The sequence below is a fragment of the Anastrepha obliqua genome, chromosome 3 (genome assembly GCF_027943255.1).
Source record: "Anastrepha obliqua isolate idAnaObli1 chromosome 3, idAnaObli1_1.0, whole genome shotgun sequence".
Classification (NCBI taxonomy): Eukaryota; Metazoa; Arthropoda; class Insecta; order Diptera; family Tephritidae; genus Anastrepha; species Anastrepha obliqua.
In genome coordinates, this window is record NC_072894.1 from 16,723,460 (window position 1) to 16,745,918 (window position 22,459).

At 36.2% G+C, this 22,459-nt stretch overlaps 1 protein-coding gene across 1 annotated transcript; it reads left to right on the forward strand.

Annotated features, from left to right (window-relative positions):
• The first annotated feature begins 493 nt into the window (after positions 1-493).
• LOC129242663 (novel acetylcholine receptor chaperone) lies at positions 494-21,426 on the forward strand. Its single transcript, XM_054879442.1, has 4 exons — positions 494-785; positions 15,354-15,492; positions 15,554-15,705; positions 20,764-21,426. The coding sequence occupies exons 1-4, from the start codon at positions 666-668 to the stop codon at positions 20,830-20,832; spliced, it is 480 nt and encodes a 159-aa protein (XP_054735417.1). The 5' UTR covers positions 494-665; the 3' UTR covers positions 20,833-21,426.
• Positions 21,427-22,459: the final 1,033 nt, after the last annotated feature.

Consider the following 22,459-nt stretch of genomic DNA (forward strand, 5'->3'; position numbering starts at 1 on the left):
TCTATATGACTTCGTTAAATCAGAAAAAACAAAAACAAAAAAAAAAATTAAACCACCACCACTGCGACTATCAACATCGCTAGCATTACTATCCACAGCCCTTCATCAGTGCCAAAAATTCACTTTGTTTCGTTACCAGCAATTTGCCACTTTGACGAGCTACCGACCGACCGACCGTTTCAGTCATTTTCGAACATGAGCGCCGTTGGTTTCATTAAAAATAAACGCACCGGTCCGGTTGTTGTCTGAATAATCAGAAAAAATTAATGAAATATGTACTTAAAATACAAAATAAAAAGAGCATATGAATTTTTTTGAACAAAATTTGTTCAACGATCAACACTAAAAATAGACCAAACGGCTGTATATTTATTACGTGTCTAAGGGATTTGCAGTGCGGCGTTTGTGTGGATAGCAACAACATTCAAACATATGTACATATAAGCATTAAGTGCTCATATCATTATACAAAAAATATATACTCGTATGTATATATATATGTATGTATATGAATGAATATATACACAGAATAATAAATGCTATGACACTCGTATTAAATAGTGAAATTGTGTTAAACTTGAAATATTAAAGTGGCTAAACAAACACGTTACTACAGAATCTATGTGAAGTTTCCTAAAAACAATTACAAAAACTAACTTCTCAAAATGCCTGCATCGAATACAATAGTTTTAAAAAGCCTTTCCATACTGCTTGGATTATTCTTCATTTTTGTCGGTTTACTTAAGTTGACGCCAGCCATCAGCAAGGATCTATTTAAGGATTTGGTAAGCAATAATTAAAAAGGATTGCATTAACTAGTATTTGCATACATACATACATACGTACATTTGTGCCTACACATACACATATAAGTATATATGCGCTTCGAGCCACCCCCTTTTCCTTAAGGAAAATCAATAATTCTGGATATATTCGCCTGTTAACATAAATATCTAAATCTGTATGTACATATGTAAGTATATACATAAGTATATGACCGAAGCATATGCATGTATGCATATTGGGCTTATTAACTCCAAAAAAGGATATGTATGCATGTATGTGTGCACTTAAGACATTTCAGAAAATACGGATATACTGGGCGACCCAATTTTTTCGTCGCTTAAAAGTTAATGTGCTACTTCTGTTGCAGCACACAGTGGCTGTCAAATAATATATGTATGTATATATACTTATGTATATGCACTTAGGTATACGGCACGGTTTTATGCGATAATAGAAACATTTCGCTGGTGAAAGCAATTATTAATCCTTTAAGGAGCAAAGAGCCGAAAATATTATATTAAAAATATAAATATTTAAGTTTTCCTTATGGACGGAGTGTAATTTTGCCATGAAACGTTTTTTTTGTTTTTAAACACCTTCGGTTAATGTCTCACACTGAGCTGAATTATAGTTGCTGTTGTTGTAGCAGCATTAACATTCACCGTAAATATACGTGGAATGCTACTGAAGTGACAGCTTATGTTAAGACTAAATTCGTGTCAGTTCGCCTGCTTTGATACCAAAAATTAATGCCAGCTTAAACCAAATTATACTAAAATGTGCGAGTGTATATAAAGACCAGTTCAGATCGAATTTAAGACTTCCTTACTTGGTACGAAAGGTAACGTCTTTAATTTTTAACCCTGGACGTGATTCGCTCATTTGATCCTGTCTGCTGGCGCTAACGACTAACACCAACTTTGAATTTGAATAAGAAACAAACAGCAGCTAAGGAGGAAAATTCGTTTGATAATGTTGAGTTTTTTATTTAATTTTTTAAACCCACTAACAAGCTATTAAAGATTCCATTTTACATAATATACTAGGTTGCTCAATAAGTTTTGCGGTTCGATGAGAAAACACCGTTTTATGGTTTGAACTACACTCTATTATTCAGTATGGTCTCCCTGAACATCAATACACTTATTCCAAGGCGATTCCAATTTGTGAACTTCATCCCTGAAGAAAGAATCTGTAAGGGCTGTAAAGTATACTTCCATAGCTATTAATCCTCATCATTTGTTGAAAAACGCTTTCCAGACATACATTTTCTTAGGTCTGGAAACAGATGGAAATCGTTAGGGGCCAAATCTGGGCAATACGGTGGATGCTTTAGCAATTCGAACTTTAATTCATGGATTTTAGCCATTGTCGAAATGCTCTTGTGATACGGTGCATTGTCCTGATGGAAACGAGTTTTTCTTTAGCAAACTGGGTCGTTTTTCATGAATTTTTTTCTGCAGCTGGTCTAAAAGGCTACAATAATATGCAGAATTTATTGTTTTACCAGTTCGCAAGTAATCCACAAACGAAATTTCTTCTGCATGTCAAAAAACTATTACTAACTCCTGCTTGGCAGGTTTCGGGACACGAACTCGCTTCGGAGCCGCAGAACCAGGTTCACACTCTAAATGTTGCTGAGAAAGTCGCATTCGAATGAGTTTTTATTCCATTGTTAGCGAATGCCATTGTGCACTCAGCTTTCTGAAACCCAATACTTTAGTGAAAATATTGCTTACACTGCCTAACAAGATGCCTAGGGCTTCTATTCAATCTCTTTCAGTCACTCGACGATTTCCAATACGATTTCTTGTATTTTTTTGTCCGATGTTTGCGGACGTACCTGACGTGGACCATCTTCAAGGCTTGTACGACCACGTTTAAATTCAGCAACCCATGTTTCTACTGCGCTAATTGATGGCGAAAAGTCCTTATACACTTTCAGCATTTATTCATAAATTTCCTTTGCTTTTAAACCTTCCAAAAATAAAAAATCAATCTCTGCAGGATACTGGATTTTTTCCATTGTAGAAAATACTATGACACGTCGATACTAAATGGCTTGTAAATAAAGAATGAATTGACAGTTTGAAATGAAACTTATTATACGTTCAGATGAAGAATGTAGTAGCAACAAAAAGAAAACGACTTACACTACTGAGAATTTAATTGTGACTCTTGTCAAGATGGAACCCTTTAAGTCATCAAAGGCCATTGCAGCTGACATCATCAACGTAGTAGGGCGTCGATAGTACAACATAAACCTACTAAGCAGAATAGCTCGTAAAGTTCCTCTTTTGAGACAAGCAAATTTAAGTGAGAGGAAAATCAGTCAAGGAAATGAGTCATACTTTGGGGCGATGAAACTAAAATAAATTTATTTGAAAATGATGCTGTGGGAAATGTCAGGTATCCTGAAGGGCAAGATTTCTCACCGCAGTTCCAAAAAAAAAAAAAGAAAGTCTAGCACGGTAGCGCCAACATAATGATTTGAGCAGGCTTCTCTTGGTAAGGAGTAGGAACTATTCACCGCATAACCGATAAAATGGATAAATGTAGCGCAGGGTTATCAATCGAATACAAAATTTGAAATCGAATACAAAAAATCATTGACAATCATGCAGGACGCAGTATCTTTGATTAAACTTCGATAATTTAAATATCCCTTTTAATAAAATAAAAAATTCTTTTTGTATCCTATCCATTTCTATTTTGTACCTATTTTAATGACCGCATGAATTTTTCCCGTTTGTTCCTATTGCCACTAGTTTAAGTTTTAAAAGATCGTTGAATTAATATTTATATTTGTTCCATTAATCTAAGAAATAAAAACCAAATATATTGTAATTAAATATCTGCTATTATTAATTTAAAAAACTTGCATATTCCATATGAACGTGTAGTGTACATATTTTAATGACCACATGTGTATATAGTATGCACGTACGTAAATGATACTAAATTTTATCAATTTCCAGCTGAGAATATATCTACTATATGTTTTATTATTTATTTATTTGGCAGAAGACACTTCAACACTTCTAAACACATTTTAGTAATCCTTTTACTTGTATATTGAAAGTAATTTATGTTATTAAGCTCATGAAGTGCTCATCATTGTTGTACTATTAATTGTATGTAAACAAATTTTTATTGAAACACTTCGACGTAGCGGCATGAAGCTTCACAAACAAACATTTCGCATTGAGAAATTTTCAAAAAATAGAAAACAAAAAAATATTGGGAGGGCAAATACGTGTGCGCGAAAGATAATTTGCAGTGAAGGTGAAAATCGAAATGAGTACTGCTGCCTTAGTTACATATGTACATACGAGTATGCATGTACGTATGATACATTCATGCAAATATATACATACATACACTTATTTATAATTTTTTTCTATTCGCATATACAGCTTTTTGTTTCCTAATGTGAATATAAATTTCATAAAATATATTTATTTATTTACATATTTTTTTGTTTGCTAATTATATATATATATAATTGACGCATACATCCTTTTTGTGTGTTTGGCCGAGCTCCTCCTCCTATTTGTGGTGGCGTCTTGATGTTGTTCCACAAATGGAGGGACCTACAGTTTCAAGTCGACTTCGAACGATAGATTTTTTTTTTTGCCATGGCCTGCCGAGGTGCGACCGCTATTAGAAAAAACATTTTCATCATTTACGTTCTCTCTGAAACTACGGCGACCGCCATTTAAGTTAGAGTTACATGGTATACATCCCCTATAAATAATAATAATAATTTGTCGAAAATATGTATGCTCACCCTATATGAATAAGAATATTAGAAGTACAACTTTGCTTCCGCCGTTTTTTGATGGATGGCTTTTAATACTGTGCTAGTCGATAGACACACAGTATGGCGTCTCTATACGTAACTAATAGAAATTCGGGCAGTTGCAATAACTGATTTAGCGCTGGGCATTTTGCACTACCTCTAAATTCCACTATCACTCGTTTTTTTAGTGATAGTTAAAGTAGGGGTTTTATCATCACTAAGTCCTCAATTTTTCAATGCTTTACCTATCCGCGTATTGCATTAATTACACAGGCCTGCGAAATTTAACTTTTTTCATTTTCTAGAATGGCTGTACTTGTTTCTTGTAGTTTTTTATGCGCTGAAAACGAATCTGACCTTCAAAATGCTCCATCACGTCAGGATTTTCGGTAAATGAAGCCTAAAAGGTCAAAAAATGACCATTTTAGCCATTTTTGATAATTTTTTTTGGGATAGAAATTTTTTTTTTCAATTTTCGACGAAAAGGTCGCATAGTACAACTCTTTAGCTTTAAAACCCATTTTGTAAAATTATTGTACGATTTTTTAAAAAAAAGTTATGACATTTTGAAATTAACAGTTTCAGTTACGCCAATAGACGTTATACCCAACGTATACGTAACTGAAACTGTTAATTTCAAAATATCATAACTTTTTTTTAAAAAATCGTACAATCGTACAAGGACTGTGTTATTTACTGCACTATGCCCAACCCTGAACTGGGTTTGTTGCTAAAAACAAGTTAAGGCATTAGTTGTTTGTTTTTGAACGAAAATGCTATACATTTATTAAAATATTCAATTAAAAAATCCATTTAGTTGTAGTTGTAAGTAGATAAAAGCAAACAAATTTTGAAAAAGGTTATTTTATTTTGAAATCATCGCTTATATTTTGTACTACTGTATACATTTTTTTCTTCAAAGAAATCAGAAAGTTTTTTCTGCTTTTTGTTATGCTCCATCAAATTCTGCATTGCTGCTTTACTAAGATCTTGAAGAAGGAGACCAGTTATATTTATTTAACTATGGAATACAATTAATTATATTCTTTCTACCTATGCACTTATAAGTAGGATCTATGAGTTTGTATATATGTAATTCACGACTAAGTTTCTCAATGTTGCTCCAGGAAATGATCGATGGGTATCTTTGAGTTCACGTAAGGTTCGCGCAATGGGTGCATTCGTAGTATAATTGAATTTGTTCAACTGCACATGAAACATGTCAAAATAACCCAAGCTCCCAATAGCTTACACTTCATAGCACATTTAATACAAAGGATCACGACAAAAGTGTTCTTCTTCTATGTGGTAATATTAAATTCAAAAGCTGACATTGGGAATCATATGAAGGCAATGGCTCTGAAAAGTTTAGCGGCCGTAACGCATATTTTATAAAAACCTTTTGTGAACGCTTAATTATTTCTATTTGAGTCATTTAGGATACCTGCATTTGTTTTCTTTCACCTAACTAAGTTGCTTAAACCACTTAGATCTTTTTATGAAGGTAACTAGTCCCTCCAGTGAGACATTTTGCAAATTTCCCAGTTCCTCAAAGAAATAATCGCCAAGATATTTGGCATGGCTTCTTTGAAGTGCACGACATTCACAGAGGAGGTGTTTATCGACTCAATGTCTCCTGCAGCTCCACAGCTTTTGCAGAAGTCATTATGAAGCCATTCTACTATCTAGGGTGCCAATAGTGCAGTGATCTGTTATAATACCTGTGAGGTCGCTGGTAGTTGATCTGTTGAATCCAATCAGACATTTTGTCTTTTTAGATTCAGTTTTGGCCAGAGCGCTTTGGAGACCCTGCAGTTAGTAGTCAAAGACCAGCTTCTATTGGTTTCCGTGATTATGTTCAGATCAATCGCAGTGTATAACTCGTTTAGAGTAATGCTTATGTCTTCTAACACTCGCTGAAGGTCCAGCTCAGAGTCTATCCTTGCACACTCATCCGCTCTTTCTTTTCCCTCCACTCCAGAGTGGCCAGGAACCCAACAAATTGTCTTGTTGGGTTTTTGGATGTGCGATCTCCTGCAATCTTTAACACATTTCGAGTTGATTCTCAACATGCATCACTGCCTCGATCACTGCCTGACTACCTACAAAAATGGTAAGTTTAGGTTTCAGAAATTTTAGGATAGTTGTTCCCGATTCAGTGACATTGTCCACATTGATAATATCGTCTGATATGACTCTGGTCTGCCAATTCTTTTTGTCGGGTATTCATATTCTATAATCTTTTTTCAGATCTCTCTTGGAAACTAGATAGTCTGCTTGCTGCTTTAATCCTAGAAGCAGATTTGGCCGTTATCTCTTTAACCTATATATTAATGGGTGCAATATGTAGGATCACTTCCAGCGCCGCCTGACGCGTTGATCGGAGCGCACCTGTTATTCCTACACAAGCTAATTGTTGGAATTTTATGAGATTCTTTAAGTAGGTGTTTGCACCGCCTCCGCTTATACGAAAGCTCCATAAGTCAAAATCGGTCCGATGATCTTATTGTATTCACAGTGGTTGATATACGGTTTCAGGCCCCATTTTTTGCCAAATGTCCTCTTACAAGCTTTCTTCATCTTTTCCTCGGTATTCCTTTTCCAAGTAAGCTTTGAGTTTAGAATTATGCCAAAGCATTTGCCTTCGTTCGATAGGGTTAGTGTTACTCCATCTATAGATGGTAACTGAAAACACGGCATCTTATATCTTCAAGTGGACAAACTGGATTAACCCACTTGGAGAGTTCCTTTAACGCTAATTGCATGAGCAAGCTGATAGTCGTGAGAAACTTCCCTGTCATCAGCATGACTGCGAGTTGACGAATACCCCTAGGTCTTTAATTTGGTCCATAGTTCTCAGTTTAGATCCCGGATTATGATCTATACCTATAATAATATAATATGGTATTTACTTTTCTTTAAAAAAAGCTACTTGAAAGTATTTGTCTGTATTCACATATATGTATGTCAAGAATTTTTTCGCACTAAAAATAAGTTCTGTCTAGGTCAGCTCGTAATGGAACTCAATCTTCAATATGCAATATGGCCGGAGAAATTATAAGATTATCAGCGTAGAGGAGAAATTTCGAAAACATAAATGTATGTACTTATATTAATTTGGGGGAAAACAAATCCATTATTTTCTCGGTAAATGGCTGCAATGATCGATATCGATCAAACCATTTAAAGTTTATGCGCGTTGTCAAGGTGACATTTCACACTAAAAAAAATATTTTGCTGGTTTTTGTTTATTCCATTCAGTTGTTGTATGGTGTTAACAATGGAAGTGAACAAAGATAAAATTCCTCCACTTTTACAGTTTTTCTTTGATAAAAGCGAAAATGCAAGCCAAGTCGCTGAAATTTTGATTGGTTTTTATGGTGCCGATACTGTAGCAGCTAATTACGTGCAATTTTGGTTTCGTCGATTCCGTTCAGGCATTTAATAATATTAATAAACTAATATTATTAATAAAAATTATAAAGAGCCGAACTGGACCGTGAATATTACCTTTAGGAACACTTAACGATGCCTGGAAAGGTCGAGAAGTTGTGATTTCTAGTGCAACTTTTCTATCTACTTAACTGCAATTTTCTTACCAGTTAAATTATCTTAAGCCCATTGACTGCAAGTGCCGAATGTTCCAAGAACAGCATAAGCCAAAATTTTCGACACACCCGGAGTGTTTCCAACAGTTGTTCCGTCTGCACTCTCAATTTCTACCGCTTGATCTTTTTTGAAATCATGCGAAATAAATATCCAATTTAAAAAAATACAGGTCAAGAGTATTTACTTTCTTACGTGGCGTTTACTGAGACAACAATGGATCATATTGGTGTGTTGTAAAGCAATAATCAAAGAGTTGCGTTCATCGAGGGTTGCGTTGAGCGAGGTCATACTGTATTTTACAGTAAGCTTAGACATCTAAGGATACATCCACCAAACGGCAAAACTACTTTAGTGAATTTGCGTTTCTTAATAAATTTATTGTTGCGAAATAATGTGTCGTTTTTAATGAAATAAGATGTCGTATGTGGTATACGTTTCGTTACATTATTAACTGTTCAATATATTATAAACCGAGTGGAACCATCACGGGTACAGCACAGGTATCGAAAGCAATTAATGTGTTTGGGATGAGCACTGAAGAAAGAACGACTACAGAATCACCACAAAGTTATCCTATTGCATGAAAAAAAAACGTCGTCATGGTGCTAAAGGGGTGGAATGGGAGGTCTTGCCTCATCTGCTGTACTCTCCAAACGTTGCTCTTTTTGACAATCATTTGTTTAATTTGCCTAATAAAAAGTAAAACTAGTAAAAACTAGCAAACTAACCAAGTTCAACATTTTATAGACAAACTAGATCAATTCCACAAACTTTTCATTCCAACTCCACGGTTTAATTAGAATTACACTTTTTTACAACAACACCTAAAATCTTGTGGCAAAAATGACGTAACGAAAGTTGTACACCTTCTAATAAAACACTGTATGTTTGGTCACTCACATATACATACACATATTTAAGTACATATGCATGTATGGTTCTAATGGTTCTAAAAACTATATGGAAGCAAAAAATATCAACATTTTCGGATTTTGGCAGCTGCCTCAGCTACGGACGCACAGATTTTGTGACGCTTTTTCATTCCGCATTTAAGTGAAATACTTGGTTGTTGAATAAGTTTTGCGGTTTGATGAAAAAAACACAAATTTATGGTTTGAAAGGCACTTTACACGAGATATATAGTATAGTAATTGGCGCGTACACCCTTTTTGGGCTTTTGGCCGAGTTCCTCCTCCTATTTGTGGTGTGCGTCTTGATGTTGTTCCACAAATGGAGAGACCTACAGTTTCAAGCCGACTCCGAATGGCAGATGTTTTCTATGAGGAGGTTTTTCATGGCAGAAATACACTCGGAGGTTTGCCATTGCCTGCCGAGGGGCGACCGCTATTAGAAAAAACATTTTCTTTATTTTGGTGTTTCACCGAGATTTTAACCTACGTTCTCTCTGAATCTACGGCGGCCACCAGTATAGTCAGTATAGTCTCACAAAATATCAATACAGTTTTTTCAACGAGATGCCAAGTTATTAATTCGCTGCCTGAAGTGAGAATCTGGAAGAGCTGCAAAATACGCATTTGATGAAAAACGCATTTTTTAAGTCTGGAAACAGATAGAAGTTACTAGGTAGTAAATCTGGTGAATACCATAGATGTTCCAACCATTCGAATTTTAATTCATGGATTTTCTTCTTCTTCTTAATTGGCGCGATAACCGCTTACGCGATTTTGGCCGAGTTTAACAAATCGCGCCAGTCGTTTCTTTCTCGTGCTAACCGGCGCCAGTTGGACACACCAAGTGAAGCCAAGCCCTTCTCCACCTGATCTTTCCAACGCAGAGGAGGCCTTCCTCTTCCTCTGCTACTACCAGCTGGTACCGCATCGAATACTTTTAAAGCCGGAGCGTTTGTATCCATTCGGACGACATGACCCAGCCAACGAAGCCGCTGGATCTTTATTCGCTGCGCTATGTCTATGTCGTCGTAAAGCTCATACAGCTTATCGTTCCATCGCCTGCGATATTCGCCATTGCCAACGTGCAAAGGTCCAAAAATCTTACGCAGAATCTTTCTTTCGAACACTCCAAGCGTCGCTTCATCGGATGTTGTCATCGTCCAAGCTTCTGCGCCATACGTTAGGACGGGCATGATGAGAGTCTTGTAGAGTGTTAGTTTTGTTCGTCGAGAGAGGACTTAACTGCTCAGTTGCCTACTTAGTCCAAAGTAGCACTTGTTGGCAAGAGAGATTCTACGTTAGATTTCAAGGCTGACATTGTTATCGGTGTTAATGCTGGTTCCTAAATAAACGAAGTCTTTTACAACCTCGAAATTATAACTGTCTACAGTGACGTGGGTGCCGATACGCGAGTGCGCCGACTGTTTGTTTGAAGACAGGAGGTACTTCGTTTTGTCCTCGTTCACCACCAATTCATGGATTTTAGCCATTGTCAAATTGCCTGATGAAAAATATTTTTTTCTTTTGCAAACTGGGTCCTTTTTTACGAATTTTTTGCTGCAGCTGGTCTAAAGGTTACAATAGTATTCAGAATTTATTGTTTTACCAGTTTGCAAGTAATCCACAAACAAACTTCCTTTCGTATCCCAAAATTCTGACGCTTACACCTTCTTGGCCGATTTCTTGTCACGAACTCGTTTCGGAGCCGAAGAACCAGGTTCACACCACTCTTTAGCCTCCCGCTTTGATTGAGGATCATGGTGATAGACCAAACTCTTATCCATAGTGATGAATTAAGGCACAAAATCCACTTTATCCTTTCGAAAATGCTCTAAATGTTGCTGAGAAAGTAGCATTTGAAAGTGTTTTTGTGCCATTGTTAGCGAACGCCATTGTGCACACAGCTTTTTGAAACTCAACACTTCAGTCAAAATATTGCTTACCCTGCCCATTGAGATGACTTGGGCTTCTGCTCAATCTCTTTCAGTCACTCGACGATTTTCCAACCCCGTATTTTTTGTACGATTTCTGGTGTTGTTTCTGTTTGTGGACGTCCTGGACTTGGATCGTCTTCAAGGCTTGTACCTATGTTCACGTTTAAATTTTTCTACTGTAGTAATTGATGGCGAGTCCTAATACACTTTCAGCATTCATTCATAAATTTCCTTTGCTTCTAAACCTTCCAAAAATAAAAATTGAATCACTGCACGACACTCGATTTTTCCATTGTAGAAAACACAGTGACACGTCGATACTAAATGACTTGTAAACAAAGAATAATTGAAAGATTGAAAAGAAAAATTACATACTTTCATATGAAGAGGGTAAGAACATAACAAACAGATTTAGGATAGTAGCAAAGCTCTCTCCTATCCAGCCACAAAACTTCTTGAACAACCTAGGATATACATATATACACATATGGAATGAAGTGCATGTACAGGGTTGGCCATATTAAACTGACCCATTGAGTAACCCTATAACTTTTTACTGTAATTTGAAATCTAAGGTTTACGTCAACAAGCCAAAGACACTAGGCGCACTTAAGGCCAATATCCGACGGGAAATAGCCGCCATATCGGCCGAGACGCTGGCCAAAACTATGGAAAACGCCGAAAAACGGGCACATTACGCTATACGAGCTAAGGGCGACCACTTGCGCGATATCATATTCAAAAAGTGATGTAAACGAATCTCCTTGAACTAAATTAAATGTTTTTCACAATGAAACACAAAAAAATGTTTCTTTTTCCATATTTTTTTAATAATCACATGGGTCAGTTTAATATGGCCAACCCTGTACATATGTATGTACATACATATATATTGTATATGTATGAATATAAGAAAATTTTGTCATTAAACAGTAGAAAAATGCGATTTTTTCTTAAAACATTTCATAGTATGTGTCTACGCGCAATTCGTATTAAAAGTGTTTTGTGTTTTCACATTGAGATCTAAAAGTTTTTGATTCCTAAGTGTGATGAATTTTCATTTTTTCAATTTGCTTTTCACTTTTGCATGTTATTTAAAAATCGCCGCGTTATTGCAAAAGCGGGGTCATTGGCGAGACTTTGTCTTCCCTGCTTCGCAAGATACCACACGTCCATATATTATAATTAAAAAAATCTTCCGAAAATTCTGTAACAAACAAAAGCTTTTATTGACTAGAAAACATACTCTCAAATTGATCTTAAAATATGTGAAAAATGATAGATATTCGTATAATTACTCATACATACATACATACATGCGTACATATGCACTAGCATACATGCATAAATATATGTACATATCTAAGTGTTTACATCGTATTTTCACATTCCAAATATATTTACATACATATGTATGTATGTACATAAAGCACATGTATTTATTTATAATATCAAAAATGCAATCATTTGTAAAATTGTTTGTGTGTGTTTAATAGAAATAGAATTTTGTTTTGAACTTGAATTTTGGTGGTCTTTCGCAATGCCGTCAGTTCTCTCGAACCAAACATTAATAAATTTTAGTATGAAATAAATATACTCGTGGTCATCAAAATACATTCATAAGTACAATCATACATACATAAATGTGTGTTCAGATATACCCTGCAGCAACTGAAACTAGTTTAGAACTAGTGCGAAACTATCCACCCAAGAGATGATATTGGTTGTCTCTCTATCCCTGCGAAATGCTTTCTATTTTTATGCCATGATGTCCTGCGAAGTTGCCTTCATTTTCAGCAGAACTTTGAAAGGCGTTTCGAACTGATTCAATTTTGCGCGTTTCATTGAACCGATTTTACTTTCAATATAAAATATACGAAAGTGAAAATAGATAGGCCATACAATGCGTAAAACTGCGTCTGAGATCAGCTGAATGTCTCTAGGCTGGAACTCGAAGGTTCTCGTCGAAGAGGACGGCCGAAAGAAACCTGAAGATGAAGCCTGTATGACGAATTCGCGACATCTGACGACTCGCTCATTTGGCCGCAGATAAAGTTAAAAGCTGCAAATCGACCCCATGGAATTTAATTGTGTCGACACTTTGCGCCCCTAGCCAGCGTGATAGCAAATAATATTGGTATGGGAATAAGTTTCCGTCCTTTCTTAGCCAAAGTTATGAATTATTTAAACAATTAATGAAGTACGTGCCATCGGGCGAATGCGTAAAGTATGGGGGAGTTTGCAAATCTCCAGGCGCACTAAACTACGAATATTCGGCTCATGCATGAATTCTGTATTGTTGTACGGAAACGAAACATGGCTGGTTTCTAACACCATCACACAGAGGCTGCAATACTTCATCAACAAATGCCTCCGCATCATCCGCAGAATATTCTGACCACACACCATCAGTATCGACGCACTGTCGAGATTAACGAACGAGGAACCCATCCTTAGGAAAATCCAACGCAGAAAGTGGCGATGGATAGCTTACACATTGAGAAAATCACCAGATAGCATCACGAGAATGACACTGGACTAGAAGCCGCAAGGGAGCAGAGGTCGCGGTCGACCAAAAATCACTTGGAGAAGGTCGACGCTGCGTAAACTAGCAGACGCTGACATCTCACAGGTCGGTGCAAAAACAACAGCTCAGAACCGTGCAGGATAGAAGAGTCTTGTCGAGGCCCTATGCTCCCGAGAGGTATGAAGAAGACAAAAAAAAATCTGCCATTGGAAGCTGCATCTTTACCCCATCTTTCGGATTCCTCTAACGAAAAATTCGAGTTCTTCTGACTTGATCCATTCATTGAGCCAGTTTGCGATGCTCTCGCAAGAGTGAACCGCTGTCCAATAAAGGCTGCCTACATTTATCGGAACAAATGGTAATGCGGAAGTGCAATGTCTGGGGAATACGGCAGATGGGGCAAGATTTCCCAATTAAGTATCTCTAAATATTTTCGGACCGATTTAGCAACGTGTGGCCTGGCGTTTTCATGCAGCAAAATCAGTTTGTCATGTCTACCGTCCCGTTCCGGCCACTTTTCCTTGAGAGCTCGGTTCAAACGCAATAGCTGCAGTCGGTAACGATCGCCAGTGATCGTTTGTGTTAGTTTAAGGAGTCCAAAATAGATGACACCCTTCTGATTCCACCATATGCACATGAACCACCAGATGATAATCTTTGAAGCATGAATATTTTTTTTCGCTGTGTTCGTCGACGGTTAGGGTTATCATAATAGATCCATTTTTCATCGGCAGTGACGATGCCATGCAGAAAATCTTTTCTTTTCTGCCGTTCAAGAAGTATCTCCCACGTCACCAAACGTCTCTCGATATCCCTCTTCGTCAATTGAAGTGGGACCCAGTTACCTGCTGTCTAGACCATTCCCATCGCGTGTAAACGGTTACCAACGGTTGATTTGTCAACATCCAACTCTCCAAACATATCATCAAGGGTTCAACATGCGTCTTCATCCAATAATTATTGTAGTTGAGTATCTTCCAATTTTTTAGGTGCCCCTTCGCGATCTTTATCACTCACGTCGAAATTGCCACTTTGGAAGCGTCGAAACCACTAATTACAAGTTGTATTTGATGGTGCGTGATTATCGGAGACCTTGATCTATATACGACACGTTTCAGCTGCACTTTTCTTTAAAAGGCAATAATGAAGTATGGCTTCCCGCAAATGCTGTTTTTTCAGGGCGAACGTAGACATTTTTGACGTCAGATAAAAAAAGGATCTTTACGCTTCAATCGAACGCTTGAGACCTCACATATACACCTTCAAATCACCAGTATACATATTATATAATTATTAATATTATATAATATTACTAGAGCAAAAACAAAAACGGTATAAGCAGCGATACCTCTTTGCGAGGGCGGAAACGTATTCCCATACCCAATAATAATAATAATAATACAATATACAGGTCTATGCAGTCTGGGGCAACGGACGCTAAAATACTCATATCTTCGTCAGTTTTGCTCCGATCTACTTGCAACTTTGACACAATATTCTTAAATTATATTCCACATTAATATTAACGTAATATAAACGTAACGTAAATAAAAACAAACGTAATATATATCCCCTTCAATTGAGGCCTTATTAATACCACCTTATCTCTAATATATAATATTATAAATAAATTATAAAAATTCATATGCCCTGTAAAAAATATTCCGTCAACTGGATGAGTAAAAGGAGGAAGTAGACAATTTTGCAGCTGCCTGGGGCGGCAAATTATCTTAAACTGCCCGTAAAGTGTGTTGAAAACCAATGACCTTCTTTTATCTTTCTAGCGAACGGAATACGTGAAATATGCAAAAGTTTTTCCTCTGGCCACAATATTTGGTCTCAAAGTACCCTCTAAGTGGTATCGTCGAACTGTTGGCATACTGGAGATAACCTGCGGACTAGCTATGGCACTCATTCCATATCGTAAGTTTTTGAAAAAAATGTACAAAACCAAAAAAAAAAAATAATTATTATTCTACTAAAGATAAAGTAAAAAATGCTGCCAATATAACACTGCTGCTGTTGATGATTTTGGGTGTCTATCAACACTGGATGGTTAATGATCCGTTTGAGCGATCTGGACCTGCGCTTGTATTCACATTTATGCTGGGTGGACGTTTGGTGGTGTGGTATCAGGTATACATATTGCATACATACATACCTACATATATATATCGATCAGGTAAAAAGTTCTGAGCCTAGTTTTCCTTTATTTCAACCTTTAAATTTACATAGTTAGGATTACGCGATATGGATCAAATGCGCACCGTTTTGTTCGTTAACTTTTGTCCAGTGGGAAGGAAATTAAATATTTTTGTAATTGAGAATTTCCTGGTCCCTATTGCTGAAAAATTGCATAAGCACACTTTGACAAGTTCGCCCTTGAGGCCCATTTTATACCACCAAGAAGGTAGTGCAGAGGCTTGAAAATTTGATAATCGCTTGGTATTGGGCCTAGATTAAACGGAGAATGCAATAAAATGGCGCCTGTGGTGCTTCAATATGATCAGTTTGTTCCAGTTGAATCCGTAATGAGAGTTCGGCCTGACGGCAGTAGCTCATAGTTGATGACTATTTCCCAGTTCCAGCAAACACTCAGCAAAATCATTTTGTCCATCATCGAACTTCCTTGGTTGTTGTTTTCTGACGCACACTGAGAAAAAACATAGGTAAAAAGAGCAGGGCTGACTTCTTTGAAAAATTGTGTAAGGGGCCCAAACAAGTAATCCAATCTATTAAAGTACTTATACAGGGTATACCTACCATCGAAAATAAAGTTCACTTTGGCTGAGAAAAACAGGAGGATGTTTTAACTAACGCCAGGTATTTACTTGTATATGAACTTCGAGAGCTTCATATGTATGTGTGTGTGTCAACAAGGTTTCTGCACCGTTTGCACTCTATTAGCAGAAACCAAGTTTAGTTAATTTATCAAAGTTATCTTACGCGGCATGTGTCAGCACCTAAAATAGTGTAATTCAACGAAGTCTTTACAAAACTAATCACACCTGTATTAATGTGAATTGTGTTAACACCAAGAAAGTTTTTAATTTAACAAAGTTTTCGATGTTAGCTTAGACGGATGTTTAGTTTAAGAAAATATTTGTACGATTTCCAATCAAGTAAAAGTACATTCACATATTCAGCCATTAGCAATAAATCCACAAAAATTAATCTATCCGTTCACATATGGCAGATTACCTGCAAAATTGACAATCAGCTGTCAAGTCTGTTTTGAGAGGTTTTTCTTAATAAAGGGTGTTTTTTTTAGAGGTTAGGTTTTCAAGATAAAATAAAACGTATATAATTTAATGTTATGGCCAAGAATTTAGCTTTATTATAAAGATAAGGGTTTGCCATTATGTTTTAAAAATGATTTCGGGCAAGTGGCCGCCGCGGCTGGCTCGAATAAATTCCAGCCGAGAGGCCCAATTTTCGACCACTTTTTGCAGCAATTGGGACCGTATGTCAGCAATAACGCGCCGAATATTCTCTTCCAAGGCGTCAATCGTCTCGGGCTTATCTGCGTAGACAAGCGACTTCACATAGCCCCACAAGAAATAGTCCAGCGGTGTTATATCGCACGATCTTGGAGGCCACGCCACAGGTCCACGGCGCGAGATAATGCGCTCACCAAAAGTTTCCTTCAATAAATCGATTGTTGCGTTGGCGGTATGGCATGTAGCGCCGTCTTGTTGGAACCAAAGGTCGTCCACATCAACATCGTCCAATTCAGGCACGAAAAAGTCATTAATCATGGCTCTATAGCGCTCTCCATTGACTGTAACATTATGGCCGGCTTCATTTTTAAAGAAATATGGACCAATGATTCCCTCTGCCCATAGAGTACATCAAACAGTGACTTTTTGAGGATGTAACGGCGTCTCCGCAATGGCTTGTGGATTATGTTCACTCCAAATGCGACAATTTTGCTTATTGACATACCCATTCAACCAAAAGTGAGCTTCATCGCTGAACAAATACCATTATTTTCGAACCGCGCGAACCGAACCATTATTTTCGTAATAAATTTGCACGATTTGCAAACGTTGTTCAGGTGTAAGTCTATTCATTATGAAATGGCAAACCAAACTGAGCATAAATCAAGTGACAGCTGTCAAAAAGACCATCTACGAAAAAAGTAGTGCCAACTTGAAAACCTAACCTCTAAAAAAACACCCTTTAGAAATTGGTTTGGTGGAATTTTTTTAGTGTTTTTGATTTGTTTAATTATTAGAAGAATACCTTCTCTGCGTTGGAAAGATCAGGCGGAGAAGGACTTTGTTAAACTCAGCCAAAATCGCGCAAGCGGTTATTGCGCCAATTAAGAAGAAGAAGAATTATTAACGATATGACGAAAAGGCAAAGGGAATCAATAATTAATTTAATTCCGCAATTTGTTGCTAGTAATAGACAGTTGGAGAGGTTGCCAAAAATGATGGCAGCAACGCGCATCCGAAATTCGATTTTACATTTTGTAATAATTAATAACACGCTAAAGCGCTAAGGACATACATACATACATATGTACGTAACACAATTTTTTTTAGAATCATGACTAAAAAACATCTTTTCTTTACCGGGATCCATTTTATTTAGTTTTTACTTTTACGTTTCTCCTCACATTTGTAATAAAAACTATCGATAACACAGAAAACACAGGGTTGTACGGGGAAAAGTATATTTGTAATCCAAGATTATTTTACAATTTCTCTTTTCGGGAGAGGAAGTTTGTGTGGGTAATCCCGCTTTTTAATTAATGATTGGGAGTTACGTTCGAAAAAGTAGGTAATATAGTTATATGTGAGGTTGGCGAATCCAGCTTTCGTTATCCTTTATTGAATTATACTATATAGTTATTGAAACTTATTATGAAAATTGTCGATGTTTAAGAACGCAAAGCTCGTAATTCTTTGGTGGTCGACAATTAACGGGTTGGAGAAAAAATGCCAAGAAACTGGTTATGTCGAGGATAGAAAAAGGACTGACAGACCAAAAACTGGACGTTCTGTTGAGAACATTTCTGCTGTAGCGCAAATTGTTTCTGAACAAGCTTCAACATCAAAATCTTGACGCTCTCAATTACGTTGGCCTGAATTGACTGTTTGGTGGCTTTTACCTGTAGACGTGCTATGGTGACATTTAAATAAATGCCATTTTTCAAATATAATTGTTCAGAGCCTACTTTGAAAAAAAATAGTGAAACCTGAAGGAATCTAAATTTTTACAAGCTTTATTTTAGAACAATATCTAGGTGCGTCTTTTGAAATACCCTTTACGATACACACCTGTTATTGGAAAAGCCTTTATATAGATACTTTGAATTGAATATCTCATTAATGCTTATTTGGATTTTAGACTGGGGTTTTGAAAAGCATATGATTGATAAAATTTGCCATTTCATTTTTTTTAAGACGAAAACAATATTCTGCAGAAGAACGAAATTTTGTTTCAAAGTTTGCTAGAACCGGATTGGTCAAATAGTTTCTAAGCTATGGTGATCACGCTTCTATGTTAGATATAAAACAGACGGTAAGTTATATAGCGTGAAATGATAAAGAAACCATAAGAAAAAAGCTGACAAAGATTTAGGTTACGATAAGCTTCTTTATATAAGCTTCTCTTTATGTATTCGTACGTTTCAGCAAAGAATATAAGGCGTAATTTGATCCAAAATCTAGGATCGGCCATGGTTATATAGATGGTTGTAAAATAGTCTCTGGCTATATACCTTATATGGTGTACATGATTTTATCGACATTTTAAACGATTGACCTACCACAGCGTGTTTCATCTTCGATATTCATTTACCAGAGCGGAATCGGGGCAGCCACTGCTTTGCTGTTGAAGTAAATATACAGTATTTGGGTCTATTATTATTTCCATTTTATTTATTTCAATAAAAGTTTTCCATACATTTCTATTTCTAGATATAAATCTCAGTTCATTAAACGATTTTCCAGTTTCATTGCGGATAGTCCTTTGCCAAGTCATCAATGGTCTGCCTCTTCTTCTCGATTCTTGCGGGTTCCAAGTCAAGGCGGCACGCGGTATTTCGTCATAAGGCTTTCGTAGAGTATGCGCTACCCATCCATATTTTTTTTTTCTTTATTTCACTGTTGATGCTATTTTGGTGTGTAATACTCCAGAGCTCCTCGTTTGTTATAACTATTGGCCACCTCATCTTAAGTATATTAAGCAGATGCTTGCAGCTTTGCGTTCGTTGCCGAAGTTACCAATCAAGTTTCGGACCTGTATGGCAGCACGGATTTAACGCAATCGTTAAAAATTTTAACCTTTGTGCAAGTTATGATGTTGTAGGAGCGCAATATATTATATTATATTTCGAAGCCTAGCGAATGCGTTACGTGCCTTATTTATTCGCTTGTAAATGTCACTTTTTGCACCACCGTCTATGGAGATCATACTTACCAAGTACCAAAAACTGTCAACGTCTGTAAAGGTTTCATCACCAATTGCAAACAACGCAGCGTTGATAGCTTTCATGCGCATAGATTCCGTCTTTTCAATATTAATTTTGAGTCCTGCTTTTGCGGACTCCTGCTGAAGCAAATTTAATTTCATCTGCATGTGTTGATGCGAATGCTAGAGTAAAACAGCGTCATCTGCACATTCCCGATCTTCGAGACTGGTGTTCATTTTCCAGGTAAATCCACGGTTTACCGAGTCTAATATTCCGCTACAACGATAAATAACAAAGGGGACAAGACACACCCTTGTGGCACTCCAGTAGTGTAGTTGAAAGCTTCACTGAACTTTCCATTGCGAAGAACTCTACAATTCGCACCATTGTAGCTAGTTCTAATAAGATTTATGATTTTCCTCGGCATACTCAACCTATTTAAGGCTTCCCATATGTATTCTATTTTGACATAGTCAAATACCTTTTCGTAAACAACGAATTACATTTACATATAATATATTCAATACATTGCTCAATTAGCTGGTGTTGATGACATCAATGCAGGAACGGTTTTCCGGGAATCCGGTTTGTTGTTTATATTAATATCGTTGATATTGTATGTCCTTTCAAAGTGGTCGCGCCACATTTTCAGTTGTTCTGCTTCTTCTCGGTCTATAAACGGCGGAAAACATTCAGAACTTTTTACTTCACCTGTATTTTCATGTGACCAATTAATATAAAAAGTAATTTTACATTGCATTTAATTACAGACAAGTCGAAAGGACGCTGAATTAGCTGCTACCGCACAACCGCAAACAAATGGAGTGAAGCAGGATTGAGTCAAAAACCAATAAAAAATAACGAAAATCAATAAAGAAATCCACAATCAATCAATTTTAATCATGTGTGTGAGAATAATTACGATAAAAAGAATTTTCTTGCGTATTACTACATAAGATTACGACGCAGTCTAGCATTTGCATAAATGCAATCAGCACAATTTCATACCTAGAGGGGTGTATATATGTGAATACATATGTATGTATGCACATATTTCGTCGTTCATATCATTCAAGCCATAAAGTAATCTCTCTCCAAATTGAAACTCAGCGCTCAAGCAGCAAAACAATATTTATCTTCGGTGCCAAATTATAATTTGTTTTTGTTTAATTTTAACAAAAACATCTTTAAATCCAAAATAATCGGTTTTCCTCAAATAGTGCTCAATGAAAATCCTGCAAAGAAATAATTAACATTATACCCCCGGATAATTATGAAAAGATTTTAATCGCTCGTTTCTAACGAGTACGACATAAAAAATGAACCCCCTTAAATGCAAATTAGTTTTTGGAATTTTATATATGTACCACCAGAAACATATTGGTTTCTTTTTTTAATACAATTCGCACGCAATTTTAATAAAACATTCAAATTAAAAACAAGTATTTTATTGAAAACATAAAATCTATTCTAAAGTAAGTATGCGAGAGAGGAGTGTTTTTCCACTCACCTGCAGTGGATGAAAGAAAAAAATTGTATGCTGACTTCTTCGCAGATATTTATGCTTTTAAGTTAATAATTATTTGACAAATAATGGTTCTTTCCATCAATAGTTAACATCGGTGGTAAATTAAAGCCAGTAAATGGTTCATAACTACATAAAAACAAAAACTTTATATATTGACTTCTCTGGCAACAGTTTAAACCTTAAAGGGTAATTTCTTATATTTTAATGCTAATATTCTTTCTAATGAAAAATTCAAGTTTGCACACTACTTTTAACGTTAATAAACTACAGCAAGAAATAAAAGAAAGTCCAATATGACAGGGAGTAGAGATAAAATAGAAAAAAGAGCAACAGTTTTCGTCGACGAAGATTACCCGTTAAGGTTTAAATGCGTTAAGGTCTGCGCAAATAGGCGCGATATGTAGCATTGTTGTCATGCGAAGAGTCATGGGTTCAAATTATCGGTACTCTACATCATTTTGTTACGCATTCCATTCTAAATTTATATTAATGTATTAACCTGATTCTTACTATGAACACCTGAAGTTCTGAGCATAATTTATTGATTTTAGCAGAGCTTTTTGTAATTCATCGTTCGCAATCGACATTTTACGCAAATGGAATTGTTGTAATTGATGCTTTCCATTTCAATTCAACCGGGCTATTCGGGACCAGTTCTTCGCTTTCGATGTAAATCAAATATGTTACTCTCTGGTCAAAATAATGAGACACGTATTTTTTTGTTCGCCCGAAAAAAACTTTTTTCAAGATTTATCGGCAATTTTGTTTTTGGGCTCAAAATCGATTTTTTTAATTACATAAATTTTTTTTTTTTAATTGCTCATAACTTAGTCAAAAATGAACTGATTTTAATGATTCTGGGTTCAAAATGATCTTCATTACTTGCACGAGTGTCTTCATGTACAAACAATACCAAAAAAGTAGTTGAAAATTTATTA